At 39.7% G+C, this 27,698-nt stretch overlaps 1 protein-coding gene across 1 annotated transcript in view; it reads right to left on the bottom strand.

Annotated features, from left to right (window-relative positions):
• JARID2 (jumonji and AT-rich interaction domain containing 2) overlaps positions 1-27,698 on the bottom strand; it is a 315,297-nt gene that overhangs the window by 166,639 nt on the left and 120,960 nt on the right. The window contains exon 2 of the mRNA XM_045005897.1: positions 19,200-19,335. Coding sequence (XP_044861832.1) covers positions 19,200-19,335 — 136 coding nt within the window. The remainder of the gene's footprint in view (positions 1-19,199; positions 19,336-27,698) is intronic.

Raw genomic sequence — 27,698 nt, 5'->3', positions numbered from 1 at the left:
CCATAATTTCTCTGCGCCTTGGTTCCTCATCTGTAAAATGGAAATAATAATAGTCCCCTCATCTCACAAAAGTGTTCTGAAAATACATTCACTTATTCGTGAAGCACTCAGATACTATAGCGGTGAGCACTACAGAAAAGCCCACGAGGAAGTAATTCTGTCTTTGGAGCAGGGCTTGAATAGTGTGCAGTAAATAAGGCCCAGGGGCATGCACTGAACAAGGAGAAAACCAAATAATAAATAGCTGCTCATTAAGTGAGCACTGCCCATTCTGAACAAGGCAAGGATCCTCAGGGGGTCAGGGGGCTAGTATGTGATCATGTAATTAAAGACTTTCATTAGCATGCACATAAAGGTGCCAAATTAAGTTTGAACAGATCGACAACCTTCATTCTGGCATTTCCCAACTTCTGAATGCTTGACTTTGCAACATTTTTTTAAAATATAGCTTTTTGTATGCGTAATAGGCAGAGAGAGAGATTCAAAACAAAACAGAAACTAAGTCAGATGTGATGGGATACACAAGCCACACCCCACCAGGAAGGAAGGTATTCAATGGGCCCACTTTGTAACACCTGCAAGCAATATCCTATCGGAAGGGCTGGAGTGAAAACACAAAGACAAAGCAAGCTCCAGATAGAGGGCTCTTACGTTTGGAGCAGAGAGGACCTAGGAGATGGGCTGAGCAATCATGAATTTGGAGCAGTTACTCCTAGACAGAAGACTGATTCAAAAGGCCAGCTGTGACTAAAGCTCAGTGATGGAAGAAAGGTGTGGGAATAACTAACAGAATAGGTGGTGTGGTCCCAGCATTAGAAAAGGCGTAAGTTAGAATGGATAATTGGGCCGAATCCTTTGGGAGAAAACCGGAACTTGAATGACTGGCTTTTAGCTCCTGACTTCCCAAATCATAACAGAGCTCGGAGGCACAGGGTCCATCTTTGCCAGCTCTTTCCTCTGTGGGATTCTAAGCGAAATGTTCCTGCCAAGCTCCCCACTTTAGCATGTAGCCAGACTAGAGAACACAAGAAAAAACCCTACTTAAGATGTGGAGTCTTTCACAAACTGATATTGAAAAAAAGCATGGGAAATTCTGAGCAAAGAAAGAAATTAATGTTGTCCATTCAGTGACATATGTGGAATGAATTATCTTCTTAGTAGACAGGTCTCAACATCACACAGCCCAAATTGCGATTACACCTTTAATGGCAATCTTGACATGGAGGCAAAAGAATTGATAACCAGGGAAATTCAGCTACTCTCAAGGCCTAGAAATTGGTCACTCCAGACATATCTGGGGCACATGGACAAGGCATTGTGCTGGATCTTGCAATGCCCCACCAATTCTGTATCCTGTTGTGTGCATAAATGAAAAACTTTAGAGTGCAACACTGCTATGAACTGAATCCCTTTCATAAATGGTAAATTCACTTTAAAAGAAAAAATAGGAAAATCCAGATAATTAAGAATACCAAAAATGATAGCCTGATCAATAAATCCTTGAAATGGACACTCCATTGGTCTTTTATCCAGGATCTGAGCTAGCCATACAATAAAGACAAAACTGCATGTATGTTTATTATATTGGTGTAGTTCATACCACCAAAGATTAAACATTTCCTATGTCCTATTCCATGTTTATTTTCTAGCATTTAGAACTTGGCTTTTTAATATTCATTCCCAGGCATTGGGAGAATAAGGTCTCATCACAAAGGGCCAAAATGAGTTAGTCTAAAATGATTACTTTGATTAGTTTTTAAAAATGGAGTAATTAGTTCAGAATCTGGATTAATTATTTAGTAGAACAGTAACATGAAAATTATTATTCCTTACACAACCAGTTACTCCAGCAGGTAGCCGGCCATTCAGTGTTACTAATTCTCCAGCATGTCACAACAGAAATCCCGGCTTCAAATGTGGATTAGTCGCTGAAGTGAGTTTAGCAGTATCAATTTACTGTACTACTTGACTCTAGTTCAGGGGAAGGCAACCTATGGCATGCATGCCGAAGGCTGCGCACGAGCTGATTTTCAGTGGCAATCACACTGCCCAGGTCTTGGCCAGCGGTCTGGGGGGCTCTGCATTTTAATTTAAATGAAGCTTCTTAAACATTTTAAAAACCTTATTTACTTTACATACAACAATAGTTTAGTTATATATTATAGACTTATAGAAAGAGACTGTCTAAAAACATTAAAATGTATTACTGGCACGCAAAACCTTAAATTAGAGTGAATAAATGAAGAGACTCAGCACAGCACTTCTGAAAGGTTGCTGACCCCTGCTCTAGTTCATGTCACAAAAACCATCACATAGTCTTTGTTGATTGATAATCTCTGCTCCAGAGAAGCTCAAAAATAGGGAATACGAGTAATAGAGGGAACTTCAAGGTCAGGAATGAAGTGTGTTCATAGTTGTGTCAGGAAACTTGTAATAATCCTCACTGTGCCCCTCTGTACAGCTATAACCATCTGTCACTAAATTGTACCTTTTTTTTTTTAAAACCACCTTACTACATGTGTTGGATTTGCATAGGTTTATAGCATACATGACATCTGCACTGATTAAACACAACCTAATGACCAAAATATTTTGTTCAATCAACAAACAATTTTAACACTTGCACATGGACATCCATTTCTAAAATACTCCATTGGAAAAGGGGGGGGGGGGAGAACAGGAGAAGCCTGTATTTTAAGAACTTTTTAAGTTGAAAATTTATTTATTTCTCCACAATATGGAAATATTGCATAAAGTGTAGAATTGTGCAAAAGCCCTACAGAGAGAGAGAAGGGGAGAGGGGGGGGAAACCTAATTTCAAAATAAAAAAGCTCAATCATAGGTAATCATGTACATAAGCAGTGCACGTGTGTGTGTAAAATGTTTCACAAAATACATTTTCCTTCAGACTGTCTAAGGTACTTTCTAAAATTGTATCAAAGCAGCTCAGGTATAATCAGACTCAAAATATTTGTATGTACTTGCTAGGTTTATTTTATTTTGTGTTTTGTTGCGTTTACCCTAGTAAAAGAATGTACTCTATTTTCCTGCCCATCTTTCATCCTATTCTCTTATCTGTTATGTCCTTTGTTTTGTGTCCTGCAGGTTAGACCATTGGCACTAGACCACTGAGGCATTTGGATGGCCAATAGGGTATCAACAGTACTCCTGCAAAGATTGGAGTACAAAGTTGACATAAAATTTGGTATATAATTTAGGGCTGTCAAGTGATTAAAAAAATTAATCGCACTGTTAAGCAAGAGAATACCATTTATTTAAATATTTGTGGATGTTTTCTACATTTTCAAATATATTGATTTGAATTACAACACAGAATACAAAGTGTACAGTGCTCATTTTATATTTATTTTTGATTAAAAGTGTTTGCACTGTAAAAAAGACAAAAGAAACAGTATTTTTGAATTCACCTAATACAAGTACTGTAGTGCAATCTCTTTATCATGAAAGTTGAACTTACCAAAAAACTGCATCCAAAAATAAAACAATGTAAAATTTTAGAGCTTGCAATTTCATTCAGTTCTACTTCTTGTTCAGCCAATGCTTAGAGGAACAAGTTTGTTTACATTTACGGGAGATGATGCTGCCAGCTTCTTATCTACAGTGTCACCTGAAAGTGAGAACAGGCATTCCAATGGCATTGTTGTAGCCGGCGTCGCAAGATATTTACATACCAGATATGCTAAAGATTCATATGCTTCAACGACCATTCCAGGGGACATGTGTCCATGCTGATGACGGATTCTGCTTGAAAAACATCCAAAGCTGTGCAGACCAACGCATGTTCATTTTCATCATCTGAGTCAGATGCCACCAGCAGAAGGTTGATTTTCTTTTTTTGTGGTTTGGGTTCTGTATCGGAATGTCTCTCTTCTAAGACGTCTGAAAGCATGCTCCACACCTCGTCTCTCTCAGATTTTGGAAGGCACTTCAGATTCTTAAATCTTGGGTCGAGTGCTGTAACTATCTTTAGAAATCTCACATTGGTACGTTCATTGTGTTTTGTCAAATCTGCAGTGAAAGTGTTCTTAAAATGAACAACAACATGTGCTGGGTCATCATCCGAGACTGCCATAACATGAAATATATGGCAGAATGCGAGTAAAACAGAACAGGGGATGTACAATTCTCCCCCAAAGAGTTCAGTCACAAATTTAATTAATGCATTATTTTTTTTAACGAATGTCATAAAAGCATGCCCTCTGGAATGGTGGATGAAGGATGAAGGGGCATAAGAATGTTTAGCAGATCTGGCATGTAAATATCTTGTAATCCTGGCTACAAAAGTCCCATGCAAATACCTGTTCTCACTTTCTGGTGACGCTGTAAGTAAGGAGCAGGCAGCAATATCTCCCATAAAGGTAAACAAACTTGTTTGCTTTAGCGATTGGCTGAACAAGAAGTAGGACTGAGCGGACTTGTAGGCTCTGAAGTTTTATATTGTTTTGTTTTTCAGTGCAGTTATTCTACATTTTATAAGTTGCACTTTTAGGACAAAGATTGCACTACAGTACTTGTATGAAGTGAAGTGAAAAATACTATTTCTTCTGTTTATCATTTTTACAGTGCAAATATTTGTAATCAAAATTTACACGTTGATTTAAATTATAACACAGAATACAAGATATACATGAAAACGTAAAAAACATCCAAAATATTTAATACATTTCAATTGTTATTCTCTTGTTTAACAGCGCAATTAAAACTGATTAATCGTGATAATTTTTTAACTGCAATTAATTTGAGTTAATCGCGTGAGTTAACTGCAATTAATCGAGAGCCCTACTATAATTCCATTATGCCAGCTCAATCCTTCATCTGTTACATGAAGATTTTAATAAAGATTATAAACATTAGTATTCAATGGCACTTATCAGTCACTTGGCTTGTCAATTTATCAGGGGAGCAAAAGAGACAATAAAATCCCCCATACCCTTTTCTTTTTTAAATGAAAAGGATTTTCCACACATTTGTCCAACATAACATACTCCTATCTTGCTGCCCCCATCCCCACAGTATTTCCATACACTCAGGGCTGGCCTTTCCATGAGGCGGCCGCCTCAGGTGCCAGACTGTGTGTGTGATAATAGACACAAATGTTCACAGTGAGCCTTCCAGCCCCAGTGAGAATGTGAGTGGTGAGGAAATGCCTGATCTTCCAGTTAGTCAGAGTGCAGGTGACCTGGCAGCTGCTGCACATCCATATCTCCATCTCAAATGGATGTAACCATGCTCAATCCTGAAGAAAAGGGGAGATCAGAGATGAGTATGGCGGAGGCGCAAAAAACAGCTGCTGCTGAGTTTAGTTCCTTAAGTCTAGATGATCCAGGACTGTGGACTCACTTGAGCAGTAGCCTGAGGGACTTCCTTGTACTGCATGGGCCACAGCAAGTGAAAAAACTTCATGATCCCCAAAGACAATGAAAATAGAGGTTTCCATCCAACATATTACTGATGTGAAATCCCCATTGGTGACAAAACTGGAGAGGCCATGGCTTATGTACTCAAAAACCCAGAATGCTGCATACTATTTTTGTTGCAAATTCTTCCAGTCTAATGTTCCAGTCATATTGGGTTCTACAGGAACAAAGGACTGGAAAAATCTGGCTAGAAATCTGGCATGCCATGAGAAGGCAGCAAATCATCAGAGAGCATTCCATAGGTGGAAAGAGCTTGAGAAGAGACTAAGGTTAAAAGCCACCATAGATGATCAGCATCAAGAGAAGATTGCATCAGTCTCTCTTTACTGACAAAATGTTCTGAAAAGGCTCATTGCCATTATGAGAATGCTTGCTACCCAAAACCTAGCTCTGCGTGGCACTTCAGATCAGCTGTATGTGCCAAACAATGGAAACTTCCTTAAAATTGTGGGGCTGATGGCTGAGTTTGATGCTGTACTCCAGGAGCATCTAAGAAGAGTCACCACCCAAGAAATGTACATACACCACTACCTTGGAAAAAACTATTCAAAAATGAGATCATACAGTTACTGTCAATGAAAGTCAAACAGAAGATTGTGGCAGATCTGAAGTCTGAAAGATATTACTCTGTTATTCTGGACTGAACACCTGACATCAGCCATACGGAACAAATTACTTTAATGGTGCGTTTTGTAATAACAGAACCTAGTGAAAATGACAGTCACCATTGCAGGGACAGAGAGCATTTTCTAGAATTTATTGACGATGATACTACAGGAGCTGGTATGACAAATGTGCTTCTTAAAAAGCTGGAAGATACGGGAATTGCGATAGCTGACATGAGAGGTCAGGGCTACGATAATGGTGCCAACATGAGAGGAAAGAACAGAGGAGTGCAAACATGGATGCGAGAGTTAAACCCTTGAGCTTTTTTTGTCCCATGCAGTTCTCATTCATTGAACTTGGTGGTCAGTGATGCAGCATCAGCTTCTAGTGAGGCTGCTGAATTTTTTAATGGAATTCAAAGCATCTATGTATTTTTCTCTGCATCAACTCATCGATGGCAAATTTTGAAGCAACATCTGGAAACATTCTCTCTGACTCTGAAACCACTGAGTGCCACACGATGGGGAAGTTGAGTGGAGGTGATAAAGCCTATTAAATGCCAAATTTGGAAGATAAATGATGCCATAGTTGCCATTATGGAGGATAATGCTATGACAGAAATTGTTCCTGGGAGAACAGTGGCAGAGGGAAATGGAATCACCAGAAACATACATAACTTCACATTTCTGTGTTGCCTAGTGTTCTGGCATGACATACAGTTTGAAATAAATGTTGTAAGCAAGAGACTCCAAGGTGTTGACCTTGATATATCTGGAGCAATGGAACAACTGGACAAAGCAAAGTCATACCTACAGTCTTACCGGTCAGATGAGGGATTTCAAACGTTTTGAAGAGTGCACAGAAGTTGGCAGAGGAACATCACACTGAAGCTACTTCCCCATCCATTCAAGAATACAAAAGTCACCGAAGACGACGACATTTTGAGTACGAGGCACGGGATAATCCCATAAGAGACTCCAAAACAACAATTCAAAGTTGAATTCTTTAACCAGGTGCTAGATTGTGCAATACAGTCAGTTGAAGAACGTTTCATGCAGCTCAAGGAACACAGCAGTATATTTGGGATGTTGTATGAATATTAAAAATCTCCTCACTATACCTGAAGAAGACCTACACCAGCAATGCAGGGCACTAGAGACAGTGTTGACACATGATGACACGCGCAATATTGATACGAGTGATTTAGGTGATGAACTGAAAGCCCTTTCAAGATGCATTTCAGCAGGATCAACTCCAAGTGCTGTTCTGGAATATATGTGCACAAATAAGATGACCACCCTCTTTCCAAATGCTTTTGTTGCTCTGCGCATACTTCTAACACTTCCTGTAACAGTTGCTAGTGGAGAACACAGCTTCTCCAAGCTGAAGTTAATAAAAACACATCTACGCTCCACAATAACACAGGAGATACTGGTCGGCCTTGCAACCATCTCAATAGAGCATGAGTTGGCCCAGACTGTGGATCCTCAAGAAGCAGTTCAAATCTTTGCAACCAGGAAGCCACGGAAAGCACCACTTTGATTATTCAAACAGATAAAAATGCCAGTGTTTACTATGCAGACAGAAAAAGTTAACTTTCAAACGCCTGAACAGCAAATGTAAGTGTTACTTACAATTTTTGAACAAGGCATTTAAGTTGTTAGTTCTCCTTTATTGGGGGTAGGTAGCAGAGCAGTACTATGAGAGGAGTAGAACAGGAAGAAGGCAGAATTGAGACCTTTCAAAGTTTTGGCCCAAGTGAGCGTGTCATTTGAGTTCCCTGCCTCAGATGCCAAAATGTTGTGCACCGGCCCTGCATACACTAAAATAGGGGTCTTCAAACCTTTTTCATAGAGTGAACTGCAGCTTACTAGATACATTTTGTTGTGGACCACCTCCTCTCCCATTTGCAATCCCATAACACCCCTGTAGCAACTGTTGTAATTTTGGCTTCTTTTAATGTAATTTAGCATCTGGGAATAAGGAAAAGCAGCCAGCACCATGGGACCAGCCAGTTCTCTACACTTCACCAGAAAGCATTCCATAGATCCCAAGTTGTCATATTTTGAAGATTGATGCTCTAAGCAGATCTTTCTGATTTTCAATATCCTGAGGAAATCCGGTCATCTACAATCTGTATAAAACAGACCTATCTGCCTGCCAAAGGAACGAGTGTTTTTCAGATCCAGGTGTTAGGTTTTATAACAGGAAGAGTAACTAGTCAGATTATCTAGCAATTATATATATGCTCTCAAACCTCTTTGTAGGATTAATTCAAAGTATGCTAAATCTGTGCATATTCAGATACAGAAATGAATGGACAGCATGACGGTAGTCAGAAAAAGCAAATCTACAGAAGAAGTGATATCTTGTTTTGATTTCTAAAACAAGCACATAAAATACAGAAATTGATGGAGAATAAGATTTGACAGTACTCCAAGCTCTATCACATAGCTGAAAATGTAAACTGTGTTATTTCTGCTGCATACATCAGCTATAAAAAGATTCCACAGTCTGAATTTAGCTGGCAATTTTATTGCTACAGGAGGCAGAACAGAATATAATTTGCTCTTCCCTAGACTACAGCGGCCTGTGCTGCTGACAGCATCCAACAAAAATGTTTAAGGCAGTAAACTGAATCAGATATTACCCTGGATCTGGAATGAACTTTTGTTTTCTGTTGTGGGCAATGGAGGATTGATTGATTTAAATCACAATTAAACCCAGTGGTTTAAATTGCTTGGATTTAAACCAACAAGCAGGAAACCTTGATTTAAATCATCCATTTTAATTTTGTTTTGCATTTGTACTTTCCAGTTATTTTCCTAAAGAAAGGTTGAATCTCGATTGATAATCATTAAAACATGTTGATTTGTACCTAGACATCACCTTTATGCTAAATTTGGTGCTTCCCCCCCCCCCCACACTAACCAGGAGGATACCCTATATCTACAGGCATTTATTTTAGCAATTATGTAGCTTAATTTACATTTAACAGTTTCTTAATTTTTACTATGTTAGAAAATGATTAATGATGCATTTCTTATGTTACTAAATGATTAATTTTTTACTTGAGATTTGTCAAGCTCTATTTGAATGAAACTTAAAATTCAATTAACAATGCACAAACCAGCATTTTAAAATGGTTAAATAAAACTACCTTAAATGTGCTTGATACATAAGAAAAACTATCAAAATATGTTTTACATTTCATATTAATAGAGTTAATAAAGAAAGGAAGTGGTATCTATATTCAGTGAACGGCACTGATTGTTTCTGGTTACGCTTTACTTCAAGATCTTAGAACTTTACAATTTATATATCATCTTCCCCACCCTCCATCATCCATAGTTGGCAGTGGATAATTGTAGCAAAGTGATATTTTTAGAGTCACCGACTATAAACACACAGAGGTACAATAGCAGCTATTTTCAAAGGTCTGTATAATGTTTCATAGTTAGAAAGAGATGCAACATAGTAATGAGTCACAGTGTTTTCTATATCTTTTGCCGGGGAGGGGGAGAATGAACTGGGGGATTGGGGGAGTGGTGGTCTTTTAAAAAAAGTTCCTCATAAAATTGAAGTTGCAAAGTCGGCATCATTTGAACACAGTGGCATTGTGCAGGTGTTACTGAGGGCATAGTTTGGTCTGTAGGATCTTTATAAATCCGGTGATGATGGATAAAGTAGAAAAAACCCATCTTGATTCTCAGAGATGTACAGTCTAAATGTACAGAGCTTGGCAGTTAGAAAAATAATTGCATCTTTAAATTGAAAAGGTGTGATATTAAAATCAGTGTGACAAAAATGAGAATAGAACTGCACTGTAACTATTATTCATTAGATTAGGATTTTGAAATACTGTTACTGTAATGAATTCACCTGAAAGTGAGAACAGGCATTTGCATGGCATTTTTGTATCCGGCTTTGCAAAGTATTTACAGGCCAGATCTGCTGAACAAGTATTGTAGTGCAATCTTTGTGTCCTGGAAGTGCAACTTACAAATGTAGAGGGGGTTTTCCATTACATAACTGCACTCAAAAACAAAACAATGTAAAACATTAGAGCCTACGAGTCCACTCAGTCCTACTTCTTGTTCAGCCAATTGCTAAGACAAACAAGTTTGTTTACATTTACTGGAGATAATGCTGCCCTCTTCTTACTTACAATTTCACCTGAACATGAGAACAGGTACCGGTATTTGCATGGCACTTTTATAGCCAGAATTGCAAGGTATTTACGTGCCAGATATGCTAAACATCTGTATGCTCCTTCATGCTTCGGCCACCATTCCAGAGGACACTTCCATGCTGATGACACTCATTAAAAAAATGTGTTAATTAAATTTGTGACTGAACTCCTTGGGGGGAGAACTGTATGTCTCCTGCTTGGTTTTACCCAAATTCTGCCATATATTTCATGTTATAGCAGTCTCGGATGATGATCCAGCACATGTTGTTCGTTTTAAGAACACTTTCACTGCAGATTTGACAAAACACAAAGAAGGTGCCAATGTGAGATTTCTAAAGATAGCTACAGCACTTGACCCAAGTTTTAAGAATCTGAAGCACCTTCCAAAATCTGAGAGGAACAAGGTGTGGAGGATGCTTTCAGAAGTCTTAAAAGAGCAACACTCTGGTGTGGAAAGTACAGAACCCAAACCACCAAAAAAAGAAAATCAACCTTCTGCTGATGGCATCTGACTCAGATGATGAAAATGAGCCTGCATCAGGCCACACTACTTTGGATCGTTATCGAGCAGAACCCATTATCAGCACATCCTCTGGACTGGTGGTTGAACCATGAAAGGACATACGAATCTTTATCTCACCTGACATATAAATATCTTGCGATGCTGGCTACAACAGTGCCATGTGAAAACCTGTTCTCACTTTCAGGTGACACTAAATAAGAAGCTACCAGCATTATCTCCTGTAAATGTAAACAAACTTGTTTCTTTAAGCATTGGCTGAACACGAAGTAGGAGTGAGTGGACTTGTAGGTTCTAAAGTTTTACATTGTTTTATTTTTGAATGCAGGGGTTTTTTTGTACATAAATCTACACTTGTAAGTTCAACTTTCACAATAAAGAGATTGCACTACAGTACTTGTATTAGGTGAACTGAAAATACTATCTTGTTTTTTACAGTGCAAATATTTGTAATAAAAATATAAAGTGAGCACTGTACATTTTGCATTCTGTGTTGTAACTGAAATCAATATATTTGAAAAATGTAGAAAACATCCAAAAATATGTTAATAAATGGTATTCTATTATTGTTTAACAGCGCAATTTTTTAAATCATTTGACAGCCTTAGTAGATATTCTCTCTTTGAACATGCATAGTTAATTTAGAAACCAGTAAAAGAGGTCACCCTTATTGGGCAGCATTTTGTCTTAAGAGACTGCCCCCAAAGACTCCTAATATATACAGAGTATGATTCTGCTTCACCTTTATCATAATACCTTTGTTGTGTTTGCAGAGGTTGTACACGCAGATTCTACTTAAAAGATATGTCAGAAATAAATGCATCCCAAATTATTTGCAACTCTAAACTATTTGTGTATCCTGGATTTTGGACCTGGCATTTAGACAGATATGGAGGCAGAAAATGCATAATAATATTCTAGACCAGTGGTCCCCAACATGGTGCCCGCGGGCACCATGGCGTACGCCTGGGCATTTATGTGCACCCGCCTAGTGCCCAGCAGGGGAGAGAAGCCGCAGCCCTGCACCTGACGGGGACAGAGAACTCAGGCTGCGAGCACGGTGTTCTCTGTTCCCAGCAGGCGTGGGCCCGCCTAGTGTCCAGTCGGGGAGACAAACTGTGGGCCTGCACCTGCCGGGGACAGAGAATTCCGGGGCTGCAGGCTGCGGGCGCCGGTGTTCTCTGTCCTCGCAGCTTCTCTCCAGCTTCTCTCTGGATTCATATATTATGTTATATTAAATATGACGTTTTTCGTATTATTTAATGTACAAATACAAAATAAGCCTTGAAAAATTGTTGGCGCCCGCCACACTCTTCTGAAAACATGAATGTGCTACTGGCCACAAAAAGGTTGAGGACCACTGTTCTAGACTGATATACTTCATTGTGTTGTTGGCTGATAGTGAGTTATATTGAATTGTACCAATGTGCTTTAGTTGGGTTTGGGCATTAATTATAAGAATGGCCATACTGGATCAGACCAAAGGTCCATCTAGCCCAGTATCCTGTCTTCTGACAGTGGCTAATGCCAGGTGCCTCAGAGGGAACGAACTGAACAAGTAATCATCAAATGGATCCATCCCCTGTAGCCCATTCCCAGCTTCTGGCAAACAGAGGCTAGGGACACCATCCCTGCCCATTCTTGCTAATAGCCATTGATGGACCTATTCCTCATGATTTTCTCTAGTTCTTTGTTGAACCCTGTTATAGTCTTGGCCTTCACAACATCCTCTGGCAAAGAGTTCCACAGGTTGACTGCGTTGTGTGAAAAAATACTTCATTTTGTTTGTTTTAAACCTGCTGACTATTAATTTCATTTGATGGCCCCTAGTTTGTGTGTTATGAGAAAGAGTAAATAATACTTCCTTATTTACTTTCTCCACACCAGTCATAATTTTATAGACCTCTATCATATTCCCCCTTAAGTCATCTCTTTTTCCAATCTGTAAAGTCCCAGTCTTATCAATCTCTCTTCATACAGCAGCTGTTCCATACCCCCTAATAATTTTTGTTGCCCTTTTCTGAACCTTTTCCAACTCCAATATATCTTTTTTAGATGGATTTATATAGAGGCAATATGATATTTTCTGTCTTATTATCTATCCCTTTCTTAATGATTCCCAACATTCTGTTCACATTTTTGACTGCCGCTTTTCTTGAGCGGTAAGAACTAATTTAGACCCCATGATTTTATATGTATAGTGGGGATTATGTTTTCCAGTGTGCATTATTTCACATTTATCAACACTGAATTTCATCTGCCATTTTGTTGCCCAGTCACCCAGTTCTGAGAGAGCCTTCTGTGGTTCTTTGCAGTCTGCCTGGGACTTAACTATCTTGAGTAGTTTTGTATCATCTGCAAATTTTGCCACTTCACTGTTTACCCCTTTTTCCAGATCGTTTATGAATATGTTAAATAGGACTGGACCCAGTACAGACCCCTGGGGGACACCTCTCTCTATTCTGGAAACCGACCCTTTATTCCTACACTTTATTTCCTATCTATTAACCAGTTACCAATCCATGAGAGAATCTTTCCTCTTATCCCATGGTTGCTTACTTTGCTTAAGAGCCTTTGGTGAGGGACTTCGTTAAAGGCTTTCTGAAAAAATCTAAATACACTACATCCACTGGATCCCCCTTGTCCACATGCTTGTTGATCCCCTCAAAGAATTCTAGTAGATTGGTGAGGCATGATTTCCCTTTACAAAAACCATGTTGACTATTCCCCAACAAAATTATTTTCATCTATGTGTCTGACAATTTTGTTCTTTCCCATAGGCTCAACCAGCTTGCCTGGTACTAAAGTCGGGCTTAATGGCCTGTAATTGCCGGGGTTACCGCTGGAGCCCTTTTTAAAAATTGGCGTCACATTAGCTATCCTCCAGTCATTTGGTACATAAGCTGATTTAAATGATAGGTTACAGACTATAGTTAGTCCTGCAATTTCACATTAGAGTTCCTTCAGAACTCTTGGGTGAATACCATCTGGTCCTGGTGACTTATTACTGTTTAGTTTATCAATTTGTTCCAAAAGCTCCTCTAATGACACCTCTATCTGGGACAGTTCCTCAGATTTGTCACCTAAAAAGAATGGCTCTGGTTTGGGAATCTCCCTCACATCCTCAACCGTGAAGACTGACGCGAAGAATTCATTTAGTTTCTCCGCAATGGCCTTATGGTCCTTAAGTGTGATGTATTATGTTGTATTTTTATTTAAATTTAAATATTGATTGTTACTATTTGTATTACTGTAGCACCTAGGAACCAGTCTGGACCACGACCTCTTTGTGTTAGGTGCTGTACAAATACACACATACCCAAAAAATAAGCTCTTTGGAGCAGAGCTCATCTAACAGCCACATATGTAAAGGGGAGAAAAATGAATATTCCACCAGAACAGCAGGCATACTACACTCAGTAAACCAAGAAGCAGACTGAAGATTTAAAGAGAAAAAAATACATGAAGGTTTTGTATCTCCAGGCCCAACACCAACCAGAACTCATCCTCATGCTTACAAATCATCAACTAGGTCATGTTTATACACAAGTTTGGGAGAATATATTGAGCTAGCATATTTGGAGTCTATTTCATTCATCAGCTTTATGGGACAAACCTAAGGTTACTGACAAATTTTATGAACATTGGAGTATTTCTGCTGTCTGCAAAATGACTACCTCACCATCTTTATAGTATACTATTACTGATCATCTTACCAGAAAAAAAATTCTTTGCACTTATCGTTTTTGAAGGTAATGCTACCATAAACAAAAGATCTAAAAATAGGATTGCAAAAGGTCATAAAAGTTTGGTTTATGAGCTACTCTTTTAAGGGCTCTGAATTCACTCATGTAAACACAATGCAAGCAATAATTAAATTTTTTTCTTGTACAGCCATATTTCACATTTAAAACTACGTAAGAAAACTATTTCAATGAGAACTAGTTTTCCTCTTGAAAGAGGACTACTAAAAACTGGTATCTCAATCCCAAACACACCAGTCTATTATTAAAATTTTAATTCAAATTACAGGCAATAATAATCAAAATCACAGTACAAGTCCCCTTTGCGTTTTCCAGTGTGCAAAATCGTTACTATAATCTAAGATAAAAGTATCCCATTTAGTTCTACAAAGGGTTTCCTGACAACTTATAGAAACATCCTAGTCTGATCTTTTGTTCCCACATGTTGGAAGAGAACCTAGTGAACAAAAGGCATATTGTACCAAATGTACCAGGATAGTGGGTCATTCTATACTCTGAATATTTAGAGTCATCATAAACATATTGATATAGTACGTTTCATCAGCTTCCTATATCCTTCCCTCTAAAAAGCCCACTGGTTAAGTATTGGGGGAGGGGAGTGTTGCAAGAAGGGCACAAAGACAAACGCTAAGTGTACAAAATAATTTTTTTTAACTAATTACTAAAGGGACAAAAAATGAGCTAAAGAAAAAGGTATGATGAGGAAGGCAGTCCTTAAGGAAACTACTGAACACTAACCAGGACCAGACAAACACTATTCTGCAACAAACTGAAAAAGCAAGGTTTGTTTTAGAAATAACTATCCACTGTGATTTCTTTACCAGTGATACAGGGACAAGGTAGAGATGTTAATACAATTGAGCTTTCAGTATTTTAAAGACTATTTTAAACAAAAATAATTACATCAATGTTTTCATTTAAGAGTCTTGTATTATACACACATAGCCAAGTTAACTATCAATCAGTCTCCTCTAGGTAGAGCCAATACAAGCCCTACTGCAGATATAGGCTCCCATAGATGGGTCCATTTCTACTGGATCTGCTTTTCACACAGGCAGCTAAAATGGTGATGTAAATGGTTCCAGCTGCCAAAACAGTACGTATACTACAGCTCACACTGGTTTTAATTCTTTTTGAGGGCTTGTTTGTGACTAACGATTTGTAATCCATAAAAAAAAGTTTTAGAAACAGTGGCTGCATGAGGTTATTGAATGTTTCCTTTGCCTCTTCTTCCATCACACAGAACTTACTAAGGATAAAAATACACTATAGGTTGCATAGGTAAAGGTAATAATTGGAGATATACCAATCTCCTAGAACTGGAAGGGACCTTGAAAGGTCATCGAGTCCAGCCCCCTGCCTTCACTAGCAGGACCAATTTTTGCCCCAGATCCCTAAGTGGCCCCCTCAAGGATTGAACTCACAACCCTGGATTTAGCAGGCCAATGCGCAAACCACTGAGCTATCCCTCCCCCCATGCCCGACATATTTCTAAAAAGAAGGGGAGATAGTGGGAAATCTCCTGGCAATCTGGACATTGGCACCATTGCTATGATAATCTAACTTGGGGTCCTCTCATCTACCCACGATGGAATTCTGAATACCTAGAAGTGCTTGATGACAATCTGTTGCTCTATAATGAGCATAGAGCTTGATCTCATGGTATCAGAGTCTGCTTTCTGCTTCCAGATACCCGACTTTTGCAGTTTGCTGGAGGATGCTCTCCACTGCCTGCAACACATGGTAAGAGCAATACCATGATTTTATAGTGCTGGAGCCAAGGCTGTCTCTCTCTCGAATTTAAGTACATAAAACAACATTCAGGTACTTAATAAGGGGCCTCCTTTCTATAAATGCTGAGCACATGTAGCTCCCATTGAAGACAGAGTCCCATTGAAGTCATCGGGAGTAGATAGTGTTCAACACCTCTGTAAAGTCAGGACCTCATTTAGGTCCCTGACTTATGGTCCCCAAGATTGAAAATTCTGTCTCATGCATCTAAAAAGAAGCAACACCAAATTCTCTCCCATATAGGACCTATGCCACACAACTCTTGAACAACTCCAATCAACTCTCAAAGGGATTCTAAGGTTTATCCCTATCACAACATTTCTCTCCAACACAGTCACAACAACATTCTCACCATTGCATAGTAACCTGGTGAAAATTAAGTATGATCTGCATCTCCTTATTCCCCACATCGTAAGAGTTTTAAATTTAAATTAATGTATGTGGCCAGATTTTTTAAAAAATGGTGTCATGAATATATTCTTAAATATCTTTTCCTCCATATCAGACCATTTCTCCCTTTCACAAAACCTCACCCTTCTTTTAAATGGTGGTGGTGGTGAAACAGATCCAGTGAAGGACCGTAGTCTTCCTTAAATGCAACAGCTCTGCAGCTGGACACCTAGTGAAACATTTCCTTAACAGAAAGGAATTAGAAAGGAAGCCCTTCTGGCTCAGAAAAAAAGTAGGGCATATCTATACTTCAGCTGAAGTTTCAATTTCCAGCTACAGCAGATGAGCATCCACTAGCTTTGATCGAACTAGAACACTAAAAATAGAAGCGTAGCCACAATGGCATGAATGGCAGCATGGGCGAGCCACCAAAGTACAATGCTGTCCAAGACCCTAGGTACATACTTGTGTGGCTAGCTCCCGCTACCACCTGCGCTAATGTAGCTACACCGCTCTTTTTAGCATGCTACCTCAATCAAAGCTAGGGTGCATACATCTATCTGAGCTAGAAATTGCCACTCCAGCTGCAGTGAAGACATATCCTTAGTCATCCATGTGTGTGGAGGGGGAGATTGTATTATAAAATACCAAATTAGTGAGGCATATTCTGAAGACATAGGCCATGCCATTGCCAGAGAAGACTATGGCATACTCCGTGTCTGGTACCTGCACTGAAAGAGCATTCCCAGCCAACTCAGTTTTCATCTAGGCTGCCTTTGGAGAAACTAGACACCATAAAACCCTCAGCCATCCTGTAACCTGGCACACCATCAAAGCTTTCTAACACACAATTACTGTGCTTCACGCCTATAGATTTTTTTGCTTTGACTAAAGAAAACCCCCGCAATGGAATAAGAAACTTAAAAAAAAAAATCATGCTTTACAGATGATGAATGCAACAGAAGTGCTGGAGAAAAAAGAAAGCCAACACTGTTTTGCATACACCTTCAAGTTTATTAGTGGCTTGCGGCTAAAGCTAGAGTGACCCTTCCCTTCAGATTAGTATTTGATATTATTACTGACTTCAGAAGTCAGAGGGTATTCCTTAAATCACACTGAAGAGGCTATAGTTGTTTATCTGATGCAATAACTTAAACATACACAGTGTGTATCTATCCATCCATCCATCCAGGCCAGTGGTTCTCAAACTTCTGTACTAGTGACCCCTTTCACATAGCAAGCCTCTGAGTGCAACTCCCCCTTATAAATTAAAAACACTTTTTTATATATTTAACACCATTATAAATGCTGGATGCAAAGTGGAGTTTAGAGAGGAGGCTGACAGCTCACAACCCCCATATAATAACCTTGCGACCCCCCTCAGGGGTCCCAACCCACAGTGTGAGAACCCCTATCTAGGTATTCCACTAGTGTCTGCCTCCCCGGGAATAAGTCAGCTTCTCAGAGACCCCAGTGAAATTTGACTCACCATGTCAAAAATGGAAGCTGCCTACAAATATGAATAATCCACCAAGCAAGCACCCAGCTGTTGCTTTAATGTACTAGTGCATGTACAGTTATTCATATGCTGACAAGCATCTGCACTAAGCCTCTACAAAGAAACCTATCAGCTTTTGTCAGTGAAGAGAGAAACACAAACTTGCCCAGAGACTTGAACACTGTCAGTCATTTTCCATTTTCAACCCAGCATGATAAAGCCTATTTAAGGAAGGGTTGTGTATCACTGAATGAGCCCAGAAATGCCACATTTTATACTCTCCTTTGAAGGTATCACATCTTTCTTACTCAAAAAGAGAGAGCAAAAGTACTGAGAGAATGTGAAACCATTCCTTCATTGGCCAAAGGGTTTAATGACAAAGATGAAAATTAAAAACTCTTTCCAACCTCAGCAACACTTCTCTATTTTCACCTCCCCTTGCCCCCGCTTCTGCCCACTTGCCTCCATTATGGGGTGGAGAAAGGTGCATGATGGGAACTTGATCCCTAGCCCAGAACGATCCCTGTGTGACTCATTTCTGCCCCACAACCATTTGTGAACATTTCCCAAAAGGCATTGTGCTGGAGGATGGTGGCACATGGCCCAATGGATTACCTATCCATGGTGCACCACACTTTGCATTGACACAAGCATTCCTGTGAGAATGTGCAGCACTGACACAAGTGGCCAAGCAAGCATGCACATGAGAAATACGCTAACTCCGGCAGCTGTACACTGACATAACTTATGTCGACCAAAGCTTTTAGTGTAGACATGGCCTCTGTATCCCGCCCCAGGTCTACACAGTTTGTTGGGGACAAATGAGTCAGTACAGGTAAAGTGAACCCCTTAAGCATTCAATATCCAAGTTCTCCTAAATTGTGCCGATCAAAAGGACAATGTGTTTGCCAACCTGTGTATTGTCGTCTTGCTTCTTAAAACTAGCATTACACTTAAAATGACAGAACTCTTCCAGTTGAACCAGAGAAGAGAGACTTACCATTCACAGTCTTCAGACTCCCATTAATGCCGTCACCATGTTGCCTCTTCTGTGCATTTTTGAACTCCTTTAGAGATAAGTAAAGCACCTTTCGTACCACTCTCTCCTCTGACCATGGAATCCCATCACTGTCATCCTAGAGAAAATGATAATGGAAAGGAAACATTTACTGGAAGGATCTAAACAAATTAGTTCAAAAGGTATCTTCTATCTAGACAAAGAATAAAAACTGTGTAGCATGCAAACCCTATATAATTTGAACATCAGTGGCATTAACACATGACAGGAACATGGAAATCAGACCATTAGTCCGTCTAATCCATTATTCTGCTCCTAGCAATAGCCAATATCAGGTACAACAGAAGAAGTAACATTTATTTTTAAATCCCTATACTGAACCCTACTGCACAGAGAAATTTATCCCAATCGGGAAATATTCCCCCATTCTCAGAGAGCGGTAAAAGTAGAAACACTGAATTGAGCTACAGAAAACACTTAAGTAAATACAGTGTACCAACATAACGTTGTCATTTGTGTGTCTTGATACTGTCTCATGCCTCAATATTTTAATATACTGATGCAATATCAACTGCTCACAGGTATAACAGTGTATCTGGATTATACTAGTACAATACATTTGACTACAATGAAGTTACTGTAGTTTAATAGAGTAGAACAATGTGGAATTTGGCCTGTGGAGCATATTGTTTTCTAAGCTACTTTTAGGAGACAAATACTGTATTGCAAAAAGGAACACTAGAGTATGTAATATTTGGTAGTTGCTTCAGTTAAAAGGTTAGTTCCTGCAAAATTATTTCCCTAAAGCTTTTAGCATTCAAATCAGTATAGTTAGAAAATTGTTCTAAAGGCATATGTAGGAGTAAGGTAAGTCTTTTTGCATCTCATCTTCTTATGCTCTAGCTTTCCTGTTGTGGTCTCAGGATTCTTACAATGATAATTTATGGTTTCTAGCCCTAGAATTCCTCAAGGGCTGTGTCCCTGCCAAGTAGGAAGATTAGAGTTTTCTGGACAGCCTTTGTTTACGCAAGCATACCCCACTGCACTGCCACACTTCACTGAGAAACCAAAACATCACTATCAATGATCCACTCCAGAGGGCAATAGGGTTTACATTGTGTGAGAGAAGTGACCAATAACATTAACTTTTTAAAAATAAACTTATTTTAGGGTGACTATCAACACCTTTTCTTAGCTACACAAGTGAGATATGTGAGGCTAGGAGGAGCCTGTTGAATGCTAAGCATACATCTTTTCCTCCCAATTGCCTGACTGATTACTTGACCAAAATATACATATATGAAGGCCAAACAATGACTACAGTGAAAAAAGTTAGTATCCTGGCAGCAGGATGTTCCTCTCACACTAGGGACATGTACTACAAACAAACACAGAACTATGCCCAGATAGCTTTTGGAATATATAGAACTTCAAGCCAAGAAAGCAGACTTTGTAACTGAAGTGAAACATTCATGGGAAAATTCTCTAGGCAAGTACTTTGAAGAGAATGGTGATCTCAATTGCCTTGACAACAGATATTTACACAAACTGAATTTCAGTTTGCCATTTTCCTGCCAGTACAACTTCAGTCCACACGTTTCTCCTCTCCCCTACAAGGCATGACCAGAACTGGCAGAGTGAGGACAGTAATCAAGTTACAGGTTTCCACGCTAGACGTAACTTTATTAAAGATTAGCAGGCTTGTCAGTTGCGTTTTTCCCCAAACACCAACACATGTTGAAAGTAAACTACAGTAGGGATCGCTTCTGATGTAGAACAATGTTGACAACTAAGTTTGTCATCATGGCTGGCAGTGTCCTCATCTCTCAGTTACTTAGTAGATGAGAAAAGCATGATGATTTAATTAAGAGTTTCCCTTACTGGTAAAGGTATTTTTGCTCAGTTAGAAAAAAGGCCATAACATCTAATGCATTTGTCTGAGCTTATCAATTTAGTGTTTATAACAACATGAAGAGTCTACTGTTTCCTTAAAATGTTAAATTGGTATTTATACATGCTGCTACACAGATGACTGGGGCGAGGAAAAAATGTGGTGTGCTTTAAATGGTATTTCAAATATGGCCTGAGGACATTACCTATGAGTTGTGATGTCATGGTTGAGTTATATGGGTCATCCAAACAAGAAGCAACAAAACTATCGCCCTACACAGTTTCATATTTTGTTTAAACTACAGATATGAAACAATTAAGAATTCATAAATAAGTCAAGAAACTCCCTGGTGCCTTTTTCTTAGATCCACTGACCCTAATGGAGAAACCACTGGCAAAAACGGCTTGGCTCGCACTTCACCCCCTCCCCACCCACAGCAATTGGAACAGACACTCCATGCCCCCAGAGACCTGAAATTCACCTGAAAACTCCAGCAAGGGCCTGTACTGATCCCGGCAGATAAAAATGCAGCTTTTCTAAATTCAAGAAATCCTACTGAAATCCACTTCACTATGATATGGAAGCTGACAGCCAAGGAAAGAACATGGTAGAATATTTTGTTCCAATGCCAGAGTGAAATTTGCTGACACTGACCTTTAAAATATTCCTGGCACACACTTACCAGTGAGCAGAGTGCAACTGAGTAAGTAACCTATGAAATGTACAGTATATTCTCTGGAACATCTCAGTTACAGACACAATTCAAGAGGAAGTAGTAAAGGAAAATCTAAAGTGAGAGGCATGTCTAACCTACTTTACTTAGGTTTAGACAATTCACTTTTTTTTTTTTTTAAAGTTACTGAAACATGAAGATCAACGCTTTGATCCTTCTCCTCCTACAAAGTACTATAGAGCCAGAAGAGGCCCTGGTAGAACTTTTACCAAGACATAGTGCAATCGCACAGTGAGATTTGTTTGTTACTGTTTTTGTTTTAAAGTTGGCAGCCACAGCCTTACCACAGAACATTCTCTGGTAACCTCACACCTGCTGAAGGACCTGATGATCAGTAGTTCCATCAGAGAACAAAGGGGTTCCAAAAATTAGAACAATGATAGCTCTCTGCAACCACTAAAGTTATAAGATTACATTTCACATTATTACAGAGCAATCTTCTCCTTTGTGTAACTGTAGAGCCAAGACAAATCATGCTGGCTTAATCTTCACACCACAATAGTGGCACTTGCAATTTATATGCCCTAGAAGGAGGGTGTCTCCACAACCAGAACTTCCACCCACCCAGAGTCCTACCCACACTGCAATATGAGAAGGCCACAACAAAGCAGCCACCCCACTTCAGTAAAGCCTTCAATTTCTCCAACACAGTATCTTTCAAGAACAGCAAAATAAGGGACCAAGCCATTGTCAATAACCATGGTTGCACATCTCCACATCTAAAAAAGCAATAAAAATGTATCATCATCATAAGCTACATTTCCCCTCAGGCATCCAATATAAAACAGACCGGAGGCAGAAAGCAGCTGACCTGGAGCCAACTGCATTCTTTCAGCTAGTAAGTTCCAACTCTTGACACATTTAGTTCAGAACTTTGGTCAGAACTTTGCGTCATAACATCAGTGAAGGAAGACTTGCCGAATGCCTCACTTTGTACGCTACCAGTCAATTGGGTTAGTTAACTCACCTGATAAAATAGGATATGTCTATACTACCCGCCAGATCAGCGGGCAGCGATCAATCGCGTCTAGTCTAGACACGATAAATCGATCCACGAGTGCTCTCCCGTTGACTCCTGTATTCCACCGGCGCGAGAGGCACAGGCGGAGTCGATGGGGGAGCATCAGCAGTCGACTCACTGCAGTGAAGACACTGCGGTGAGTAGATCTAAGTACATCGACTTCAGCTACGTTATTCAGCTACGTTAGATTGATCCCCCTCCAAGTGTAGACCACGCCATAGTGTACATGTGCATTAAAAACTATTTTGGAATGCCTTATAGTGAAAGACTCAAGGAGCTCATGCTAGTTATCAAAGCAATGGCTAAAAGGTGACTTGATCATAGTCTAAAAGTAACAGAAACAGAAATGCGATAAGAGATCTAGCAGACAAAAATGTACAACAAGATGCAATGGCTGGAAGCTGAACCGAGTCAAATTTAGACTAGAAAAAAAAGGTGTATTTTTTTTTTTTTAAAACGTGGAGGGTAGCCAACCATTGGAACAACTTACCAAGCATTGTGGTGGATCCTCCATTATTGGAAATTTTAAAATCAAGTTTGGATGTTGTTCTAAATAAAAGCTCTATTTCAAACAAAAATTAAATAAGTGCAAATCCTATGGCTTGTGTTAAACAGGTCAGACTAGATGATCACAGTGCTTCCTTCCGACCTTATAACATATGAGTTAATTTTATTTATAATTGAAGTAGTACAAGTCCCAACAGATCACAGAGTTAAAATGCTAATTGCGGTATTTCTTTTAAAGAGTTACAAAAACAATTAAATTTATTTTCCTCATCTGCTAAACAATTTTGGGGAACTTTGGATCACACATTTAGCATCTAAACATCAGGTACCGAAGTGCCTGCTAGTGGCAGATTGCTGAATACAATATGGAAGAAGAAAAATACATCATTCCCTATGATTTGGCACACAAGCCTCTACCAGCCAGAGAGGAGTAGTAAGCTTCTGTAGAACCTTGAGCTCTGCTAAATGAACCAAGGACAACCCTGTTCCAAGATAGCTGGTTAGTACATTTTTTCTTTATTTGTAAAATTTCATACTCACAGTTTTTGAAGCTAAGTGACAAACTATTGTCACATACAAATCATTTTAAAGTGGTTTTATTTTAAGTTCTTTACCTGTGCCATTTTGCACCTCACAATGCAACCAGAGCTTACAATTTGTTCACTGTGGGTGAAACTCAACCCTGTGCTGAGGGCCTGCACAAGGACTATGCACCACTTAAGTCCCACTTAAGCTCCATTTTGAGAATTTAAGTGGTGCATAGGGTTGAATTTCACCTTTTTTAATGATACTGCTTTTACAACAAGCACCAAAAGCACGATTATTTCTATATTCATTCAACTGATACCACATTCTTATGCTCGGCCTAGCCTTTAGCAAATAGTTCATATGGTAAAAAAGCACCTGAAGCAAGGGCAAATGCACACAACACAGAAGGCTATTTGTTTTACTTCACATAAAAAGTTTAACTGCAAGGATGGCTTTATTTAAAGAGTAAGGACTTTGTAAGGTACAAGGATAGCTATAGACAGGTAGGTTATGACTCAGTATGTCTGGCATATTTCCAGTTCTCTTGAGTCTTTCCCCAGCAAGCACTTCTTGATCCCATTTCTCCTGCCAAGTTGCCATCAGCAAAACAACAATAAACAAACCCAGTCAAACAAAAAAAAGCCTAGCACAGGAGCCAGCAGTTGGTAAAGATTACCATGCATTACCCACTGCATTAAATGAATATGCTTTCATGGTTTGGTAGCCCCAAGGGGGTCCTCCCACAAAGGTAAGATGGTCAGTCTGAAGCAATGGGAAAAAAGTTAGCCACAAGTTTCTGTCCTTTCCTCAGGAGATATTTTTGAGCAAGAACTACCTAAAAGATGGTTTTCTTGCTGGCTAAAATATGAAAGAATCTGCCTTCGGCATGAATAGTAGAGTGAATTTTTTGGGATAACAATTGGATGCCAACCCACTTTCCCCCTCTCATTAGGGGACTAAAACTGAAGTATTTGTTTACTAAATAAATAGAACCCTGTGACAGATTTTAACAAAGACACAGTGAGGACAGCAATTACAAATTTCAAAGACAAAAGTGAAAGGATGGTCTAATAGTTAAACTTTGCTTCTATTCCCAACTCTGCCACAAATTTTCTGTGCAACTTTGGGCAAATTATGTAACTTCACTGTGCTTCAGATTTTCCATCTGTGTAATAGGATTATGATGCTTTTGTACAGGTGTGTTGTGAAGCTGAATTCGGTAATGTTCATACAGCACAGAGATTCTCATGGGAAAGTCTGCTATTTTACTTTTATACACCTCTACCACGATATAACGCTGTCCTCGGGAGCCAAAAAATCTTACTGCACTATAGGTGAAACCGCGTTATAGCGAACTTGCTTTGATCCACCGGAGTATGCAGCCCCGCCCCCCTGGAGCACTGCTTTACCACATTATATCCAAATTAATGTTATACCGGGTTGCGTTATATCAGGGTAGGGGTGTATATGCCCTATTTCTCTGCTTAATTCAAGTTAGAAGCCTTCACTGTTTTCAGGGTTTTTTTTTTTTTAATATAAAGTATATAATTTTACTCTCATTTTTATCATAAGATCAGGGTTTGTGAAATATTGCAAGTTAAGAAGCCTGGAGATCACTCCCCCATGTACAGCATAGAACTCCCCTTTATTGTCCCACTAATGTCTCTCAACCTTCTTCTGGAGTAACAACTTCTAGATGTGAAAGCTTAGTTCTGTCCTCACACCCAATAAACCATTGTGCTCAGCACAGACTTGCAAGAGAATTTATACCTACAGCACAGGTATGTGAAGACAGGTCTTTTAAAGCTTTCCATTACTCTACAATACAGCTGTTTAAAGTAAAACGTTCTAAAACGTTTTACTTTAAACTAGTTAATGGAACTAGTAGCAATCATTCAGCCTAGATTTTTTATAGTTAAGTGCTATATTATGCTTAAATAGAGCTATATTCAGTTTGCGTCTGATGACGTGGGTATTCACTGACGAAAGCTTATGCTCCAATACTTCTGTTAGTCTATAGCAGGGGTAGGCAACCAATGGCACATGTGCTGAAGGCAGCACGCAAGCTGATTTTCAGTGGCACTCACACTGCCTGGGTCCTAGCCACCAGTCCAGCGGGCTCTGCATTTTAATTTAATTTTAAATGAAGCTTCTTAAACATTTTAAAAACCTTATTTACTTTACATACAACAATAGTTTAGTTATATATTATAGAATTAGAGAAAGAGACCTACAAACGTTAAAATGTATTACTGGTACACGAAACCATTAATTAGAGTGAATAAATGGTGAATGAAAGGTTGTTGACCCCTGGTCTATAAGGTGCCACAGGACTCTTTGTTGCTTTTTACAGATCCAGACTAACACGGCAACCCCTCTGATAGTTTGCAAGGAGTTATGGTTTACTAGTTTCTACCAAACTCTCTGAATAAAATTCACACTTATTTAATATTTAGCTTTTTTTAAGCAAGTTTAACTATCCAGAGGATGCAAGCGTTGCTCATTTAAAACAAACACTTTATATAAATACAGTGCAAAAAAGTAAAACCTTGTGAAGGAGTTAAATTGATGAGGATTGATAAAGCTTTATGGATACAGATTTCTGCCTGCTGAGAAACCTAACGTCCTGTCTAATGTAGGAAAATAGCTAACATTTTTAACGTGTCCTAGCACATTGTCAAATATGATTTTGCACCTAACAGACAGTCTAACATTTAAAATGGCTTATGAATTCCATGACAAGCAGCTGAAGTCATTTGGAGGGAGAGAGGGATAGCTCAGTGGTTTGAGCATTAGCCTGCTAAACCCAGGGTTGTGAGCTCAATCCTTGAGGGGGCCATTTAGGGAACTGGGGTAAAAAAATCTGTCTGGGGATTAGTCCTGCTTTGAGTAGGGGTTGGACTAAATGACCTCCTGAGGTCCCTTCCAACCCTGAGATTCTATGACCAACTGACATTGTTTAAAATAGGGGTGGGCAAACTTTTTGGCCTCAGGCCCACATCTGGGAATAGAAATTGTATGGCAGGCAGGAGGGGTAAGGGCCCTGGTTGGGGATGCAGGCTCCGGGGTGGGGTTGGGGATGAGTCTGGGGTGCGGGCTCTGAGCAGCGCTTACCTCAAGCGGCTCCCGGAAGCAGTGGCGTGCCCGTTCTCTGGCTCCTACGTGCAGGCGCAGCCAGGCGGCTCTGCACACTGCCCCGTCCACAGGCACTGCCCCTGCAGCTCCCATTGGAGCACCCAGGAGCCGGAGCAGGGCCGTGCTGCGGCTTCCAGGAGCCACATGGAGCAACCCCTGACTCAGCGCCCTGGCTGGAGCGCCAGAGCGCGGCCAAGCCGCGTGGTGCAGGCCCCGCCGCAGCGCCCCAGCTGGAGCTTGCAGGCTGGATCTAGCCCACAGTTTGCCCATCCCTGGTTTAAAAGGTGTTCAGCTGTATTTACATTAGGTGCAACGTCATGTTTAAATATGTGTTGGCTAATATGGGGGGAATTCTCTATTAGCAGTACAATTACCATTTAGTGCTTTAGGTATTTAGATAGGAAATTTTCTAAGAAAAAAATATCAATTTTTCATTTAAGACCTTCTGGTACGAGGCAGCTCTTGTTTAGTAGGTATGGGGTTAATTTGGAGAGAACCTTCTTTTCATGATTGGGGGGGGGGGCGGGGGGGAAGGAAAAACAAAAATATCTTCCCTTCCCTCCCCACACGAGGCTACTAAGGGGGAACACCACTTCACATCTTTTCTACTAGAGTTCCCATTCCTGGCAACCTACACTCTTGGTCCTGCTCTACACTTAAAAATCA

This window comes from Mauremys mutica, chromosome 2 (genome assembly GCF_020497125.1).
Source record: "Mauremys mutica isolate MM-2020 ecotype Southern chromosome 2, ASM2049712v1, whole genome shotgun sequence".
NCBI classification, from domain to species: domain Eukaryota; kingdom Metazoa; phylum Chordata; order Testudines; family Geoemydidae; genus Mauremys; species Mauremys mutica.
This window is presented reverse-complemented; position numbering and strand designations above follow the sequence as displayed.